This window comes from Polistes fuscatus, unplaced genomic scaffold (genome assembly GCF_010416935.1).
Source record: "Polistes fuscatus isolate 324 unplaced genomic scaffold, CU_Pfus_HIC Scaffold26, whole genome shotgun sequence".
In the NCBI taxonomy this organism is placed as follows: Eukaryota; Metazoa; Arthropoda; class Insecta; order Hymenoptera; family Vespidae; genus Polistes; species Polistes fuscatus.
In genome coordinates this window covers 1375642-1394891 of record NW_025113103.1, presented here as the reverse complement: position 1 = coordinate 1394891, position 19250 = coordinate 1375642, and the positions used below count along the sequence as shown (strand labels likewise).

At 34.3% G+C, this 19250-nt stretch overlaps 2 protein-coding genes across 2 annotated transcripts; both read left to right on the top strand.

The window, feature by feature from the left end:
* Window positions 1-818: 818 nt before the first annotated feature.
* On the top strand, window positions 819-4357 carry LOC122518794 (serine/threonine-protein kinase STK11). Its single transcript, XM_043637893.1, has 6 exons — window positions 819-1341; window positions 1996-2116; window positions 2655-2840; window positions 2974-3110; window positions 3185-3528; window positions 3725-4357. The coding sequence occupies exons 1-6, from the start codon at window positions 1004-1006 to the stop codon at window positions 3883-3885; spliced, it is 1287 nt and encodes a 428-aa protein (XP_043493828.1). The 5' UTR covers window positions 819-1003; the 3' UTR covers window positions 3886-4357.
* A 5133-nt stretch (window positions 4358-9490) lies between these two features.
* Window positions 9491-18880, top strand: LOC122518793. The gene is made up of 10 exons (XM_043637892.1): window positions 9491-9846; window positions 10747-12401; window positions 12513-12714; window positions 15824-15996; window positions 16319-16381; window positions 16463-16590; window positions 16675-17046; window positions 17557-17900; window positions 17993-18259; window positions 18341-18880. Exons 2-10 carry the CDS (start codon window positions 10755-10757, stop codon window positions 18781-18783), a joined length of 3639 nt encoding a protein of 1212 aa, XP_043493827.1. The 5' UTR covers window positions 9491-9846; window positions 10747-10754; the 3' UTR covers window positions 18784-18880.
* The last annotated feature ends 370 nt before the right edge of the window (window positions 18881-19250 follow it).

Sequence of the window (19250 nt, the reverse complement as noted above, 5' to 3'; positions counted from 1 at the left end):
CTAACTGAAATAAGTAGAGTCATGTCGAGCGTCAACATGCCTTATTATTTTGTCATTATCTATCAGTAAACTTCTTATAGTATTCTACTATTACCATAGTTAAATAACATAGTTGGTAATTACCCTTATCGATAACGTATGTTCGTATATTTTATTAGTTTCAATCTCGTACAAAAAGTTTTCTTTTCATTTCTTTAATTCAAACGGTGAATAAGTAAGCTACACGAGTGAGCCACTATAGTGGCCCATGGACCTGGAAAAAATAATCGCTAAAGCCACTTTAGTGGCAGGCCGGCTAAGGCCTATATCGGTAATAGTAGTGCTCTACCTTTATCTTTTCGACCGTCGGTAACTGCCACTGTCGGTAACTACCACTGTCGGTAACTGCCACCGTCGGTAATACTAGACTTAAAAAATTTTTTACTCTACGTCGGTAATATTTTATATCGAGGTTACTGACGGTCAATATTATTAAACTACAAATTTTCATTAACATCGGTTGATATTTTAAAAATAGGAACCTACTATTACCGACGCTCGATAAGATAAAGGTAGGGCACTGCAATTACCGATATGGTCCTTAGCCGGCCTGCCACTAAAGTGGCTTTAGCGATTATTTTTTCCAGGTCCATGGGCCACTATAGTGGTTCACTCGAGTAGCTTGCTTACTCACTGTTTGAATTAAATAATCGTCTTCATAGTCGTTCATATTTAAGTGAACTCTAATGTAATTTTTATTGTTATCAGAAAATCATTTGGTACCATGGAAAATAGCTTAAAAAATCGTCTACCAGAGTGTGCTCAAATAGATGGGGGAACATGGGCGCACCTATTAGATGAACGAGGCGTTATTCCATAGCCCTCCTACTACTTATTTTCCTACATTTTCTACGAGTTTGGCTCCCCTGGTCGTAGTTCACAACAGTAGTGGTGCCGGTTGTATTATAGGTTAAAATTTTGTGTGATTTTAGTCTGACTTTAAGTTTAACTTAGAATTGTGAAAATGGACAATCGGATTACAATATGTGACCCAGACGAGGAAGAAATAGACAATGAAATATTTCGAGACATCGAACCAGTCAAGTGGATTAACGATGATCCTAATTATGACTTGGATGAAATCAACATGTTTTTCCATAGGGTGGATTCAGATCAGATCATATATGAGGAAAAAAAGAAAAAATGTAAATTTATTGGTAAATATGTTATGGGGGATGTACTTGGTGAAGGTAGTTATGGTAAGGTGAAAGAAGTACTGGATTCAGAAACTCTGTGTCGAAGAGCTGTTAAGATTCTAAAAAAGAAAAAACATCTTAAACTCCCAAATGGAGAAATTCAACGGTATGCTATTTTAGCATGTAATAATATGTATATGAATATATGTGTATAAACTTTGGGTGCTGACAACATACATACATACGTATCTATACATATCTATTTGTTTATCTTCTTGTGATATTTCACAATTAAATTTGTCGCTAGTTCTATCAAATAATTTGCATTTTTTACAATAATTTTGCACGTGTGCTTTATGTTTCGTTTATTATTATTTTGATACTTATTTTTTATAACGTACAATTATATTACTTTCATTATGTAAAGATCGTGGAATTTCTCATCTTTTGTAAATTACTTCTATCATATTTCATTGCTACAAACATTATCAACATTACAAATATGATTATATCAATTAGATATATATATTCATAACTATATAGAAAAATGCCACTAACCACTCTAACTAACTATTTATATATTATTAGTCATAAATTAATATTACTTTAAATTAAGTACAACAACAAATGCATGTTACATGATTTAATCATACAATTGCATTACAAAGTTCATCGTGTTCTAAAGAAAGATTATATCTTCTAAGAAATAACTGAATAAATAGATTTATTTATAGTTTTCAAGCAAACACTGATCCTATACACATATAAATTAATTTATTTGTATATATACATTTTGATTATTTCTGATGTTCATTAACAGGGAAATAAAACTATTAAGAATATTAAAACATAAGAACGTCATTAACCTTGTAGATGTTCTTTATAACGATGAAAAGAGAAAGATGTACCTAATTATGGAATTTTGTGTATGTGGATTGCAGGTAAAGTTTAACGAATTTCAAACGAATTTTTATTGTGCATTTGTTATTACGCATTTTTATTTTTATTAATTTACCGAATATATTAATCTAACACATTTCTGAAGAAAAATAATAATTATAATCTATGTATAGATTTGTTGAACATTTATAACTTTTTAATTAAGAGAATCAATTATTTTTAAGATGTACATTTGAAAATAGTTTTAATAGTTAAAAAAATAAAAATGAACTAAAGGTGACTAATATTAATGATAAACATAAGGAAATAATTATTTAATATTCAGGAAATATATAATAGTCATTTTTCTTTACTAAAAATCGTTTATATTAATTTAATTATATTAATTTAATTATTTTTTTAAATATTTAATTTAATTATATTACTATAATTATATTACTATATACGTATACATATATATATGTATATATATATCTATATGCGTATATACATATATATACACACATAGAGTAATAAGCATAAGAAAGGATTGCATGGAGTTAAAAACAATTAGATTTCTATTTATTAGATTCTTTACAGGACATGTTAGAAAGTACACCTCTGAAGAAACTTCCACTTTGGCAGGCACATGATTATTTTTCTCAATTGTTGGATGGCTTAGAGTACCTTTACAGTAAAGGAATAGTACATAAAGACATTAAACCTGGAAATTTGTTATTGACATTAGATAATACTTTAAAAATTAGTGACTTTGGAGTCGCAGAGGTACGCATTTGAAACTTTCATGTATTTTTATAATATGTAAAATGAATGATAACTAATTATATATATATTTCTTCATTTCTTTTATTTCTCTTATATTTTAATCGAATAATTTTTCTCATATTGTGTCCGCAAGGCGCTAGATATGTTTTCTATAGATGATACGTGCAAAATGGGTCAAGGTTCACCAGCTTTTCAACCACCCGAAATTGCAAATGGCTGTGAAACATTTTCAGGATTTAAAGTAGATATATGGAGCAGCGGAGTTACATTGTGAGTACGATGACGTGTGATTAATTGAAATATTTATGAAATAGTAATATGTAGTTTATTTTCATTTTGTATAGATATAATATAACGACAGGTCAGTATCCATTTGAAGGAGACACCATATATAAATTATATGAAAACATTGGTAAAGGTGAATATACAATACCAGAAGAAGTAGAGGAACCTTTGAGATCTCTCATAGAAGGCATGCTACAAAAAGACGCAAGAAATAGATTTACATTGCAACAAGTTAAAAGACATTCTTGGACTATATGTAGGCATTCTAGAACGGAAGATGAAGTGCCTTTACCTCCCTTAAGGGGAAGTAAATGCCATAGTATGACTGTATTACCGTACCTGATGGAATATCACTATGGAGTTGACGACAATCCTACATATTATACGGAACATCAACTTAATGGTATGCTAAAGATGGATATCTTCAAAGAAAATGTTATCTGTTCTTAAATACATAGAAATTGATATAATGTAGACATTTTCTTTTTTGCCATCTTTACCTTCTTGTCTTTCAATGTATGATCCATTTATTTTTGTGTTCTTAAACATTATAAATAAATGTTTACATATATACATTGGAACGTATTATTATTTTCTAGAGGAAAGAAGACTTCAAGAAATGGATAGGACTAGCGAAGATCAAAAACCAACTTGTAACAGTCATTGCAACAATAAATCAAATACGCATAGCAAAAGAAGATGGCGCAAACCAATTTCTTGTATTGGCATTAAGAAATTTCCATCTTGCAAACCTTCGTGATCTGGTTACAATACCGGCACGATACTGTTTTATGGTATTAAATATTTTACTGATAGTTACAAAGTTTCTCTACAGAAGAGATGACTGAGTGTTTGACAGAGCAACACTTTTGAACTAATTCAAAAGCGCATAAATGTAAACATTTGTGATATTAATATTAAATAGTTATATCGAGTGGTCCACAATACGCTATTGATTGTGGATTAAATTATTTCTAATTTCTAAGAAGAAAGTATAGTTTGTTTTTGTGTGTCATAATGATGAAATGAAATATTATGTGTAATAAGATTGCCTTTAACTATGATACATATTAGAATTTGTTTCTATATTTAATTTTGTAAATTAAGATCATGTCTAACTAAGTGAAGTGATAATAGTCAGCTCGTATTGTCTCTATTAATTGAGATGTGCTAATTCTGGTGTGGCGGAGTTTTTAGATTCTTATTTATACTATATATCATTTTTTGAAAAAGTAATATAAAATAGTTTATAATCAAGAGGGGGGGGGGCAAGTCAGTTTTAAATAAAACAATTATTGCTCCTCGATTATAATATATATACATATATATATATATTTATATTTACATTAACTTGTAAATATAGAATGAAGAAGAAACGAGATAAAAAGAGACAAGAAATAAAAAGGTTCAATATTTATAAAAAAAAAAAAAAAAAAGAAGTAAAAGAAAATCTACAATTTTATCTTATATATCGTTCATATAATTATACTTAAATTATGACGCCAGCATGACTAGAATACGTAGTATTTTTTTAATTGAGATGATTTTTTTCTACTCTATATTAACTTAGTTGAATATTAGTGTAAATATGGAGTAAAGTTATTCGTAATCACAAATGCAATCTTAAGGGAAGTTTGTATCTGCTTGAATCACATACTATATGTATATTATAACGATAATATATATTCCATCTTCAATGGTAGAAAGTGATTGTTATGCCAAGTCAAATTTATTCAAAATGAAAAGTTATAAAGCTTTCTAGAGATGGCTACCTTTAACCTGATACAATAGGATGTTAAAAAGCAAAATAAATAATTTTTTATATTTATATATTGGTAAGTTTACAAGAGTTTATTATTATATTATGTATAACTCACATAATTCAACTCAAGATAAATGCAGATACTGTTTCCCCTTAAAGAATTTTATAGTTATAATTGAATAAGTATTAAACATGATTTAAAGTGTATATGATGTATATATATATATAAAGAGTATCTATAAACTTGTCTCAGTCGTATATAGTATCAATTATATGGAATACATTATATAAATTGAAAGCATAAACGTATTACCTGTAACGAGGGATGGTTGAAAACTTTTGAGCTTCGATAAAATAAAACTTTTATTTATTTATTTATTTTCTGTTAATAAAAGTGAGTTTAATTGAAAAAAATAAAATTGTTTCTCTATTAGGTTCAAAACTTGTCAACCCATCCACGTATATCTTTGCCTTCAACTATATATTAGTTTCATATATTTTATTAAATATCATATTTCGAATCAGTATATAATTGTATTTAAATATATTGGTATATATGCTGGGACATAAATTTAGAGATACTTTTTGTTGGTGATGTGTGTAAATGATTGATTTAATAACAACAACAAAAATAATTTTCTTTTTTTTTCTTTTTCCATTGACATTCTAGATTTATAATTTAATATTATCGAAATAATTAATAAGAGACAAAAAGAAAGAGAAAAGAAAATAATAGAAAACGAAACACAAAGTCAGGATTGTGGTAAAAAAAGATTTAAAAATTTATATGTTACATATTGTGTGAGATAAAGAAAAGAAAAGAAAAGAAAAGAAAAATAATAATCATTATCTATAAATAAAAAACTAATTTGTTTTGGCCCAAAATCTTTATCGTTTAACCAATGGAGGACACGTTAAATAATTTGATGTATAATTTCTATTAAAAGATGAACGCAATTGATTTTAATGAAAATTATTTAATATGTTATATATGTAATTAGAATGTAAGATCGAAACATTAGAGTTTTGTAAATTTATCTCTTCTATTAAGGAATTCAGATGCCTAAATGTCACATTAAAAATGGAATTATGCAGTGTAGATGAAAATAATTTTGATTGTAGACACGATATGAAAATTATAAATGAGACAAGAACTTTTTTCCTTTTTTTTATTATTTTGTTCGCGTAATTGTTGTTCGCGTCTGCAAAAGATACTGGATGCAAGATTTAATAAGCATATTAAATGTTTATAATATGATAACAATTTTTCAACCTTGCATATCATAGGAAAATAATTATTAATTCTATATAAATATAATATACTTATATAATTATTATATATATATATATAAATAATATATCCCTGTATATAAAAGAAAATGTATGCAATATTTAGAGTATATATACATATATATTTTTTTGGTAATAAACAAAATGTACTTTTGTTTGCTCGTATGTGCTATTAAAGTAGCGATATAGCTCATCATAAGAGAATTATAATCGTATTCTTTAAAGAAAATAATATATATATACGAAGAGATGGGTTGAAAAGTTTTGAGCTTCGACAAACTTTCTTTTTTTAAAAGACGAATTTGATTGAAAAAATATTGTTTCTCGGTTCAAAACTTTTCAACCCATTCGCTATATATATACATATATAGATATATATAAAACGAATTATATTAAATAAGAAAATATTTTCTTTTATTAATTGAAATATTATTGAAATAATTAAATTTTACGTACGTGTTAAAGCATATGATATATATATAAAAATATATATATAAAATAATAGCATAAACAGCCATATCTACACTGCACAATTCTTTTTGCGATATAACATCGAAATATTAATTAATTAAACGCGTTTATGCTATTTTAATAATATCACATATCAATTATATATTCATTTATGTGTAAAATTGCTTACCGATAGTGCAAATGTTTAAAATAACATAACGGCATAATAGTTACGATGCCATTGAATTATATTATCTAAAATGTGCTTGTATTCGTTATTATATACATTTGTCAGATTATTTTGAATTATGCACAAAATGTTGTAAAGATAAATATTTGTTTTTTCTTAATTTTTTTTTTTTTTTAATCAATATTAATGAAAATCAATTTAGGAATACGATTATTAATAAGATAGGACACAATCTGTTTCTGTATTATATCATGTTCTATCGGCTGCGTGTATTATAGCGATTACTGTTGTACATATGTATGTATAAGTTTGTATCTTAGAACAACAGATATTTAAAAATCATTTATAGATGTACTAACGTATTAGCAAAATTGTGAATATACTGCCATTCAGCCTTGTTCACATGTTGTTTTAATCGTATAAATAATTGAACAGAGAGAAATATTAATATTAAAAATTCTAAATTACTATTAAAATGGATATTATTTTGAAGACTTTCGTAATTATTTATTAATCAGTATATATATATGTTACCGGTAATATATGAGAAGCAGTCATCATATAAAACGACAAATGCAATTAAGGCAAAGTATTAAAAAAGAAAAAAATAGCTATAGGACTTTTATCGAGGAAAACAACTTCATCAAATTCTCGAGATATAAAGTTTTTACGGCTTAGGATTTAGGTGATCCTTTTTTTTGCTCGGACCGCTACTGCAATTAAATGCATTCCACAAATAGAAAGAAATCTTCTCACAGGTAATCGATCCCTTTACCTATATTGCATCGCAACTAAAAAACCTATTCCTGAAAAACCAAGATCTTAAATATAATCTCTCTTTGCTGAACAAATTCAAACTAACGCGTTACGTTGTTGTTTCCTAATAATAATTGAAATGCAAATGAAGGAATTTTGCATTTGAAGTCGTGTGCATTGCAACGTGACGTTATAAACGTCATCAGCGGTGGGAATATTTTATACTTTGCCGGTTTGTTGCTTAGAACAAAAAAATCTGTAAAAAATATTGATCATATCATGTTTTGTTCCAAAAATGGTAATTTCCGTTGGAAATATTGTCGGTAACGTATATGCAACAACATATACATGTATACGTCTGTCTATCATCTGCCAGATATTGCAACGAAAAGTAAATTTATAAGTAGGAAAGCATGATGGGCAAGGAGGTAACTCGATCTTCTCATCCGACTATCGTTCTTACATTATTGAAAACAGTTTTACTGTATGACGTCAGATATAACATCAGAGAGAAAGAGAGAGAGAGAGAGAGGCGCGTTATTTAATTCAATAGCTTAAGCGTTTATCATGCAACGATCTCACTTTTCGCTGCAACATCTGCCTGATAATATATATATATATATTTAGATAGATAGATATACCTATCAACTAATAGAATAATGATAAGCATATTTTCTTGACTCTTATCTTATTATATAATTGAAAATAATATCTTGAATACGTAAATGTTTATACACAGAGTTCTCTTCAGTTGTCCTAACTATAAAATTTCTCTCATTAATCATTCGCGATAATTATTAAGGTCAGGAATCATTTTCAGTTACTACTCGGATTCATAAAATTACTCGCTATAGATCATTCCTATTAAGGTGAAGCCAAAAGTTCGTGGGTTTGTTGTGTTATAAACTGCATAATGGGATTTGTTGTTTTTGCAAAATATACTTTGGAAAAATAAAAAAAAAAAAACGTACGAACTTTAGATTCACCCTAAAATATATATACACATATAGATATGCGTAAACGCAAATTATGGTACAGAAAAAAATGTGTAACGGCCTGTGAAAGAGCCGTTCAGTTGGGTTGAAGAACGGGGGATGGCACCTGTTCCATGAAAGGTGACACGGGTAATACGTTAATACGGCCCTGCTTTTTAACGTGTTAGGGCAGAAAGGATCTGCCATATCCATCGAGTCCCAACGTAAAAGAGAAGGAGAAATAGGAGTGGGTGGGTGCGATTGAAGGCTCGGTCCCGAAGCTCTTCCCCCACTCCGCGAAGAAAGTAAGAAGAGTGGGGGAGCCGAGGAGTCCACCGGGGCCCTTGGGTCCTCTCGCTCTCGAACTCGCTTTCAAGAAAGAATGAAAGAGAGAGAAAGAGACATAAAAAGAGGGGGAGAGAGAGAAAGAGAGAGAGAGAGAGAGTGAAGAGGGCAAGGGGGCAAAGGCACATTCCAAGGCAGAACGAAGCTGGCTGTGAAGGTGGAAGGCACCAACGGTCTCTCACGATATACTACTCTCCTCGACTAGCCTTTATTTTATATTATCCCTCTCTCTCTCTCTTTCTTTTTCTCTCTCTCATTCTCTTTCATTCTCTCATTCTCTCATTTTCCTTTTCTTTCTTTCTTTCTTTATTTCTCTGTCAGTTAGAGTTCTGTCTATCACAGTGGAAAAAGAGAGATATTTTTTGTTATTGTTTGTTCGTTCCAAGTGAATTCGCGAGAAATATCAAAGTTAACTCGTGAAGATATTATGGTGCGCGTTCAAATGGTGATGGCGGATTGAAGACTTTAATAAAGGAGACTTTACTTTTGCGCGAGTCGCATGTACACGATTATATTTCATTTATTCAATCGAAAGGGGAATACATCTTGTTATCGTTCCTTTTTGTTTTCGTTCCTATTGGAAATTTGAAACTGAGGAAAATAATAACGCGTTATTTTATTTGGGTGGACACGAGAAGATGCCCTCTTCGGCATTAGCCAGAGGAAAGCTCCTTCTTAAGAAGAATAATAACAACGGGGAGGAAGAGGAAGAGGAGGAGGAAGACGACGAGGAGGGTGGTGAACGTCGTGTCGAAAATAGAACGTTATTTCGACTGAGGAGGATACGTTCGTTGAGGTTCGGGCATGCGGAAGGTATCATCTTCTTCTGCTGTTACTTCTTCTTCTTCTTGTTCTTCTTGTTCTTCTTGTTGTTCTTCTTGTTCTTTGGTGGAAACGACGATCGAAAGGAATTCGATCGGGAGGTCTAACTCGTTGAGATTGATCTTTCGCCAGGTGAGAGAGCCACTCCTTTATTTGAAATTTTTTCCAATAAATCTAACTTTTATCCGACAGGAAATAACACCTCGTGACAACTAATACGAATATTTCATTACGTCGAAAATAAATCAAGAGAAAAGAAATTCTTATTGTCTTATGTAAATTATCAAATATTACGAGTATTTTGATTTATAATATCAGTATACCTTACAGTACAGTTTGAGGGAAACAATGATATCAATTCGGGAAGGTTAGATACTTTGAAATATAAAGCAAACAATTGTAGGAACCATTGTTGTTCCTAGGCTTCTTATTTGGCATTGTTCGAATGTCTTCCTATCAAATTTAAAATTTTCTAAGGTAAAAAAGGGCTGAAAAGATTTTCTTCCAAAGTTTTGATTACCCGTCCATCCGTAAATATTCTCAAATAAAATAGAAATTCTTTAGAGTTTTCTAGTCGTAAACGTATATTGTCCTTTAGGGTATTGCAATATTTTCTTTCATTCTTTCTCTCATTTTTTCTTTAGTAAGAAAAAGGATAAAAACTATTGGAATTGAACTTGCAATCATAACAGATTGCATCATAACAGTTAGAGGAAGAAAAAGAAAGAGAAATTCCTGTTGAACTTTTCTAGGATCCCACGAGGACACTGAACTTGATTTTTATTTGTTGCCCATTAATTTTTACGTATAACAGATGATATCAAAATGATATCTAGGTGTATAGATAGGTGTCTCTATTGTAATTCGAAATAATTGATCAATTCTAACGAATAATCTTTCGAAACTTTCGCTTTCGCTGACCACGTGTGTTTAAAATACGACATTTGCTTTCTCTCCGTGGTTTACACGTATTTTTTGGGACGAAGTATAATTAATTTCGACTGATCGTGAAAACATTTTATTTCCATTTAGATATCAGCATGTCTCAGGGCTCGTCGTTGTCGAACGATTTGGACGGGACGATGTGCGATTTGGAGGGAAATCATCAACAACAACAACAACAACAACAACAGCATCCTTGTCAATGTTCAACGATGAGTGGGATTAATTCGATAAGAACGCAACGTGAAAGAACTGATAGAAGCGTTGTGGGAAGTACGAGAATTTCGAATAATCAGGAACTACCGCGAGGATTGGAAACGTTGCAGAGTACATTCGAACCTTTGAGAAGATTGGATAGCCCAATGTCTCATCAGGAGGCAAGAAACGTTGAGATTTTGGAGCATCAAAACACGCCATTGTCGCGACACGCTCGGAATGTTCCATGTAGTCCAAGAAATTTAGATCTCTCGCGAAACCTTGCCTTCGAGGCAGCTAGAAGAGTTCAAGAATCGTCGAGTTTGCAGGAGAGTCGACAAAGTTTAACATCGAGTCCTAGTCATCTCTCGGATAGCAATCCGAATCCTATGGAAACTTCATTGTCGTCTAAGGAAACGTCGGAAAAACAATTGGACGATCCGTGCAGTTTATCACCTAAACAAAACATTTCGAAGGATAAATTGAAAAATATCCAACAAGTATTGAACACCTATCAGCATCATCGAATACCTATCAGCGGGGAATCCAATACGCCCGAACGAAACGTTCACGGACATTTTCACGGTGATTCTCACGTGCATTTGCACAAGCATAACGTCGATAACGCGAGAACTAACGCGAATTTAGAAGCAAGCGAGGGTCTTAAAGGATTCCAGCAGCGACAACAACATAGCCATCATCATCACGGAACGCCAAAGACCTCTAGCGTGACTCATCATCACGGGTCGGCGATGATGCACCATGCGGGGGGACACCATCATGGAAATCTTGGTGCCGGGTTGGTCGGTCATATACACGGTAACCCTACAACGAGTTTAAATGGATCTGGTAATGGTACGCCGACGATTAATCACGGGAATACTGTGACCGGTGGTAATAATTCAAACTCTCATCATCACGCAAATCCTATCGCGGCGGGTACGACGACGACGACTATGACAACGACGACTATTACCATGACGACAACTACGACGATGATATCCCCGGTAGCTGGGACAACGACCACGACATCGATCATAGGACAAAAAGGTTCACCTTTGACGAGTCATCGTCATCCAACCGTGTCGAGTGCAATGAGCGGCACGTCTTCTAACTCGAGCATGATGAATCACGGTGGATCACCGAGCGTACATCGGCACGTCTCGGTAAACGCGAGTGCCAGTTTGTCGGCAACCCCATTGGTTGCCAGACATCACGGCAGCAGTTCGACCGGTAGCTTGACAGGTCGTTCGAGTGTCAATCATCATCACGTGAGTTCTGGTATCTCTTGCGAATCTTCCTCGTCTAATGCGAATACCAGGACTCACAGCAGGTTGGATCACGTTCACGATCACCATCATCTATTGCAACAGGTGCACTCTTTACACCCTGACTCGAGATCGAGAGATAGGGCAGCCTCGTTGGTTCATCCGCTCGACGAACAACAACATCACCCTCATCATCATGGGCACGTCCATGCACATGGTCATCCTCACTTGCAAAACAGCGATACCAAAAATTCATCCCTGATAAGAATGGACGCTATTCAGGTCGGTGGAATTAAATCAATTATATTTATCATCCATTAATATTATAGTATTTGATGATACGATGGATAAGTTAGATTTCAAATGATCTCCCATTGCAATGTACGCGATCAGGTGTCAGCACCGTCGAAGAGTAGCAAGTGTCAGTGTCACGCTGTACAACAGGGTAACAGGAACAAGAGAAATTCCGAGGGTGAGACTGACGACAGTGGTGGAATAGTCGAAGTAACGTCGAGAACCCATCAACCACCGGCTTTACCACCACGACCACCACCCAGACCAACCAGACGTTATGAGACAGCATCCGCCGATCAATGCAAGTATTTCTTTACACCTTATTTTTGTTGTTTAAACTGTTTTCCTCTTAAAATCCACCCTATTACCTTCCAGCCCTCTGTTATTCTCAAAAGAACACTTTCACGAATATAGTCGAGTAATAAAATAATCAACCCTGAATAGCAGCATCCCTTAGAACTTTTAGAGAATACCGCAAGGGCTCGCTACAATCTCCTGGGTATATCGACCAGTCGTAGTTTTCAGCTAACCGAGTGAAGGACGACGATTAGTGTCGTCGTCGGAGGCTTACGCGAAAAAGGACAACGCAGTCCAACAAACGTTGTTGTTTCCTGTTTTATCGCGATTAACAAAATTACGAGATTAATAGGATCGTTTGCAAATATTATCCAAAACCAGGCAAATACTCCTATTCAAAGATTTTTACGATTATCGTACGTGTGACATTTGCCGACCACCACCACCACCACCTGTGGGACATCTCAACGTGACAAGTACCCCAAACTTCCTACTCCTTTCCCTATTCCCTTAAACTGATGTCACTTATGACAAACCCATTTATACATCTTTTGAAAAAATACTCAAAGATATATTAGTGCATTACTACGAGTGATTTATTATTTTATTTATCAAAATAAAAAGATGGATTGCGAAGAAGAAGTATCGTTCATTCCGAGAAGATTATCATCCCAAAAGTGTTGAACATTAATTAATTGATGAACTTTGAGGAAGGGATAGTGCGTAATAAGGTGGTGACCTTGAACCATGAAGCTTTCCCGTTGATAGAGCATAGAAGAAAGAGGTGGAGAAGGAGGAGGGAGGAGGAGGAGGAGGTGGCGGAGGAGGAGGAGGAAGGGGGGAGGAGAAACGTCTTTGGATCGCTAGGGATTACCTATTGACATTTTAAAGTAAACGAGTTCATATATCGAGAGCGTGCGCTTTCAAGAATTTTTCTCCCCCAAGTATAGTTATGTTCCAACGGGTTAGATATTCTACCTGTTCTCACGGTACAATCCTGAACCGACCACGTGCTATAGTTGGTCGTTTCTATTCCGTAGAGTTGAACTTTATTTATTTCATCTGTAAGTTCCACGTTCTAAGTGACAAACAAATATTCGAAGAAGATAATCAACGTTATAGGAAGGATCAACGTCATATGATCTAACTATAAATCTATAATCGAAGATTATTTGTTGGTTCAACTGCAAGGATGGACGGATATCCGGTGTTACAAATAGTTAGATGTCGATTAGGAACGGAGATGGAGATAGACAGCCAGGGTTATCCCTTCCCAATGGCGGCTGCTGCTGCACACTCGCATTCCCACTTACCTCATTCTGCTAACCACACACACTTGCCGAGATCACGTTACACACATCCCTGTGGTACGTTTGATTACAGTTTTTTCTGATTAATTTATCAGATTATTCTTCTTTAGATACCTTTAATGTTTTAGTCAATTTTATTTGCATTCGTTTGATATTTTTAATAAGGGAAAAACAAATCTAATATATTTATATTGTTTAAAGTTTATGATATATTAGAGTCTTATTTATGATATTAGGATTAATATTATAGTATATAATTATTGATAATATATATTAGGTTACAATATTAGAGTGAAACATAATAATTATACTTATCCTATTAAGAGTTTATAATACTACGGTCTAGTTATAATATTAGGGTCTATTTATTACACGTGAAACCTTCAATTATTTTTATAATACCTTCGAGGTTACAATCTTGACACCGTTATAAATGTTTCATCACCTCTCTCTTACCTGTTTAATCTTCTTGAAAGGAACGATAAAATAGATAATGTTAATTTATAGATAAAATGTTATCGAGTTCATGGTACACATTAGGATCATTGAAAATCGAACTACTAAAGATTTGTTCAATCGTACAATCGATAACAAGTTACCACGTTAGGAAATTGAAAAGCTTTTCAATTGGTTTTCCCTGAACGAGCATTGCTACTATTTACAAGAATTTTATTTTAGAAACGTTCGGAAACGTTCTCCTCCTAAGTTTTTCATGATTCTAAACTACCAAATCGGATAGTACAGGTAGCCGATCTTTTCTAAAAGTATCCTTTTTTTTTCTTTGTATCGGTCATTGAATCCCCCTCGTAAAAAGAAGATGGAAGAAGAAGAAAAAAAAAACGATAGAACGCATAGGGGAAGATTTTCAGAGTGACGACGTATCTACCCTAACGTTTTCTTTTTTATTTTCAAGATTGAAATCGAAAGGAAAAAGAACAGTTCGGAGGTAAAGGTAAAACGTTTCACAAAGAAACAAAACGGGACAGGTAGATATTTTCGATAAATTTCCCACGTTTCGTTTCGTTTATTCATCGTTCGTTCGTTTATTTATCGTTGAAAAATGTTTACGAAAAAGTATGATAATTAAAACTGTCAGAAAATCGTATAAATCGCATTTGGAAAAGTTACGTCGTCTGGTACGCGTCAGAATGTTCTCTTTTTCTTTCTAATAGTAATACGATAAAGTTAAATTAAAAAGTTTGGCGTCAATGAGTTTAGAGAGTACTCGGTATTGTTCTTGGAATAGTAAAGTGTTAAAGTATTATTATTCATCATCGAGAGAATTTCCAATGCCGACGCTGTACGATTGAATGGTGGTGTGAGAGAAAACCCATTTGACAATAGGAATCGAATTCGATAACTACGAGCAATGGCAAAGGGACTGACTATATTTCTTTTTTATTTCATATAATATTCGATCACAAATATTTGAAATACATATATTATATAATTATTAAATAATATATCAATATTAGGGTGAACCCCAAAAGTGCATGCATTTTAAATTAACATTTCCAAAGTAAATTTTACAAAACAACAATCCATTGTGCAGTTTGTAACACGTTAAATGCACGAACTCTTGGTACACAATCCAAAACAAATATATAATTTTTTGTATATTTTACATTTCACGTTAAATCAAATACCCATTTTATGATGTATTTAGCATTTAGATTTTTCTCAAGGAAAATAAAATAAGATTATTTTATTATATTGAATGTTGTACGAATTAGTTAAGAAATAATGTAAGACAAAGTTTTGTTCTTTTCAAAATAAAATAAGAACAAATGAAACTTTTTACAGGTCATACCGGTGAAGGTGGGTGCTGCAAGAAATACGTCGTTCTTTGTTGCCTATGCGGTGGTCTCAGCGCAGTAGTTGGTAGTGTCTTTTTGGTGGTACATGCTATCCTTTCAGCCCACACGGCCAGTTTAGCGTTATTCGAGACTGTACCATCTTACATTCCTGGCATAATGGTAAGAGAGACAAAGGTTACACGGTTCTCTCTCTCTCTCTTTTTATCTATCTATGGAAATTACGTAAGAAATTATAAACGCTAACGCGTTAAATGCATTTCACGGTTTTATTGTCAAAGAAATACGAAGACCTTCGATTGACCTTCAAACCTGACCTTTTATCTTCGCGCGAGAATAATTCTATATTCATATTTATATCATTATAAAAATCATCGATCATTATTATAATTACACACACACACACTAAAAATGCACTGCCTGCATCTTTTTTTTCCCCCCCAACAAAACAAAATGAAATCATTTGACTGTCTCTTATTCGCAGTTGATACTTATGGGATTATTCACTATGCTTTTGGCCAGACGAAAACACAGATACGGACTTTTGGTGAGTATCCAAAAAATGTTGATACAAATCATTGAATTGAATCAACGAGGAAGATGTGAGATTCGCCTGACTATTTTGCAGATGAAAGTTTGCGGCTCGGTTGGGGTCGTATGTGCGTTGGTATGCGTTTTGGTGACAGTTACAACGACAGTGATTCACATGTCTCGATTGCAAGGACTCAGAGAGTGCGTTTATACAGCAAGAGCTAGGTAAATCTCTCAATGATACGATTTGACTATGGGATTTTCAAGTTGCACTCGTATAAACTCATAGAAAAATAATTGTACGTTTAGGTCGTGCACGTGTTACGGTGCACCGCAATCGAAGGGTGACCCAGGTGTCCTGTTCGAAGGTACACCACATTGCGAAGCGGTACACGGTGCACTTTACTCCTGTCTGCGTGCACTTTTCGGTGTCTCGGTAGCTGGTATACTTGCCTGCATATTCTCGTGCATGTTGGTTTACCAATTACTGAGCCACGAAAAGAAAAAGATGTATTGGGAACAATTGGAACTAAGATGCAGATCGTTGTACGGCCAAGGAGGCCCGGTTGGGCCACCGACCGCATCCTGCGGATGTTGCAACGATTGCGGCGGGGCCAGTCCGTGGTGGGCCCAAACCCCAGGCAATCTCTACACGCCGAATCCTGACTTGGCACCTTCCAGGTAAGATACCCCTAATATCAAATCCTACAAAGATTTACTCCTCTCGATAAAAACCGAAAACTTTCTACTTTAGATTTTGTTCAAACCCAACCGTACTACTTTTTCGTCTATACCCAACTCGAGTGTATTCTTCTTCTTTTTCTTCTTCCTTTGGCAAATTCCACGAATATCATTAAACGAGACTAAGATAAAACTCCTTAAACGAGACGATTCTTCGGGATAAAACCCAGCTAATGTATGGAATCAATTAAAGATCCGGCATTCCGTTCTCGGTAGATTTCTTCGTTCTACGGAAATAAATTATGAACAACGAGTATAGACACGCTACTATATAACTCAAGAGAATTTACCAAGCTGTTGCTTGTTGCGTTTCTTGATAATAAAAACGTGAAGTAGACGCTCGCACACACACACAGCCTCTCCCCTCTACCCGTTTGTGATATATTCATCATCTCATCATCATCTGATTTGATTTCAATTCACGGACTGGGTTGCATCGTTTTATTTCAGACGGTGGCGATTACCTTGGTCCAGACCCAGAGGACCAGCACCGAGTCCAGACTCGAATTACGGATTCCACACGCAAACGAGACAAACCGAGACCAACCCCGACAACGCGGCTGGCCCTTATAGCGTCCTAAATTCACAGTCTAGCGGTCCTTATTCAGTTCTGAACACACCCAACGGACCCTATACACCGAGTTCAGCATCCTACAGCGTTTTGGAGACACCTGTACCCCTATGGGGTCCACCACCACCTTACAGCGATCCTAACAGTCCAGCACGTAGACCACAAGTCGCGGATACCAGACCGAGAATGAACAAAAGGATCGACAATTTTGACGGGAACGAAGGTTAATTATCAACGAATAATATTTCTAAACCTAATTCTGGTACCTCCCACTCCCCTAGTCCCCAAGCATAATTCATATAATTTATATTACAGATCACAGATCGAGATCGACGAAACGTCCATCGGACAATTACGAAAATGCCGAAGAAATTTCTAATAGCACGGACCCGGAAGGTGGAAACGATGGAACGATGAAGGGTAGGAGAGCTAGGAAACCTTTAAAGGGTGTCGAGAACGGTGCTTTTCAACAGGAACCCAATCCCGGTGGCAAACAATCGGAAAGTGAATTGTATTTCGGTGACGTTTCTTCCTGTTGCGGTCCAGAAAGTAGTTTCTATGATTTGGCTGTTGAGAAAGAAGGTAATAGTTTTGTTAATTGAATTTTGATAAATGCAATGTAATCGATGGGGGTAACAAATCTCTGTGATATTTTGATTGAAGGTGCCGAACATTCGGAGGGGGTGGATTATTTAGCAGCTCGTTTGGGCAAACGACAATTATCTAAAAGATCTAGACTTCCTCTTCCGTTACCCTCGGACGGGGGTGATATACCATCCGACAGTTATGCCAATAGTGACGAACCTAGAAACACTAGGGGACCCTTTTTAGCACCGGATGCTCAATACGAAGTCATTCAGCAAGCTCGTTACTCGTATTACTCGCCAAAAGAAGACGAAGAACTCGACGAAGAGGCTGCCACGTCGAGTTACTTCAGAGAAGAGGAGAATGATCGTCCAAGGGAAAGGGATTATAGGGACTATCACAGCGGTCAGGAAGAGGAAACACCTCAGTGTTGTTTGAGCGATTCCACGACTTTGGATTCTGGCTGGCAAAGTGGTGAACAACAGCAATCGGACGATAACGTTAGACCGGTTAACGTGTAAATCGATTGTTTTTCTCTTTAATTGTTTTTTTCTTCTTTCCCTTTGGAAATAGAAAATCGATAGGTGGTGGAGGAATTCCCTCGTACTCGAAAAACTATTTTGTGGATCGTTTTAAAGTGTTAACAATTTATCAATCGCTCGATCGCAGATTCTACTAATAGATTCTAATTAGATTTTAACCCTTTCGTTATTTTACGGGTGCCAACTATAGTCGGCGTCAGAAAAAATCATGGCGTAACTGATAACGAGGTTCTCATTTTATGCACAGAAGTAGGAATCACGTCTCCCACACGTTGTTTTAAGGCAAACGATTAATAGATTAGCGATCGGTAAAGTGTTAACATTATTATCGATCTTTATTTTCGTTCGTGATATCCCCCTTTCGATTTTTCTGAGACTGAAACGACGTTGCCATAATTTCAAATTATTCTTAAAGGCCAAGAAGATGCGATATAGCATATTGAAAT

Excerpts from the sequence above, each read along its gene's own strand:
- LOC122518794 (XM_043637893.1), top strand. The coding sequence starts at position 1,004 with ATGGACAATCGGATTACAATATGTGACCCAGACGAGGAAGAAATAGAC. Across the intron at positions 1,342-1,995 it reads CCAAATGGAGAAATTCAACG|GGAAATAAAACTATTAAGAA; the intron begins GTATGCTATTTT and ends GTTCATTAACAG. Across the intron at positions 2,841-2,973 it reads GTGACTTTGGAGTCGCAGAG|GCGCTAGATATGTTTTCTAT; the intron begins GTACGCATTTGA and ends TGTGTCCGCAAG.
- LOC122518793 (XM_043637892.1), top strand. The coding sequence starts at position 10,755 with ATGTCTCAGGGCTCGTCGTTGTCGAACGATTTGGACGGGACGATGTGC. Across the intron at positions 16,382-16,462 it reads AACACAGATACGGACTTTTG|ATGAAAGTTTGCGGCTCGGT; the intron begins GTGAGTATCCAA and ends ACTATTTTGCAG. Across the intron at positions 18,260-18,340 it reads TTTGGCTGTTGAGAAAGAAG|GTGCCGAACATTCGGAGGGG; the intron begins GTAATAGTTTTG and ends TTTTGATTGAAG.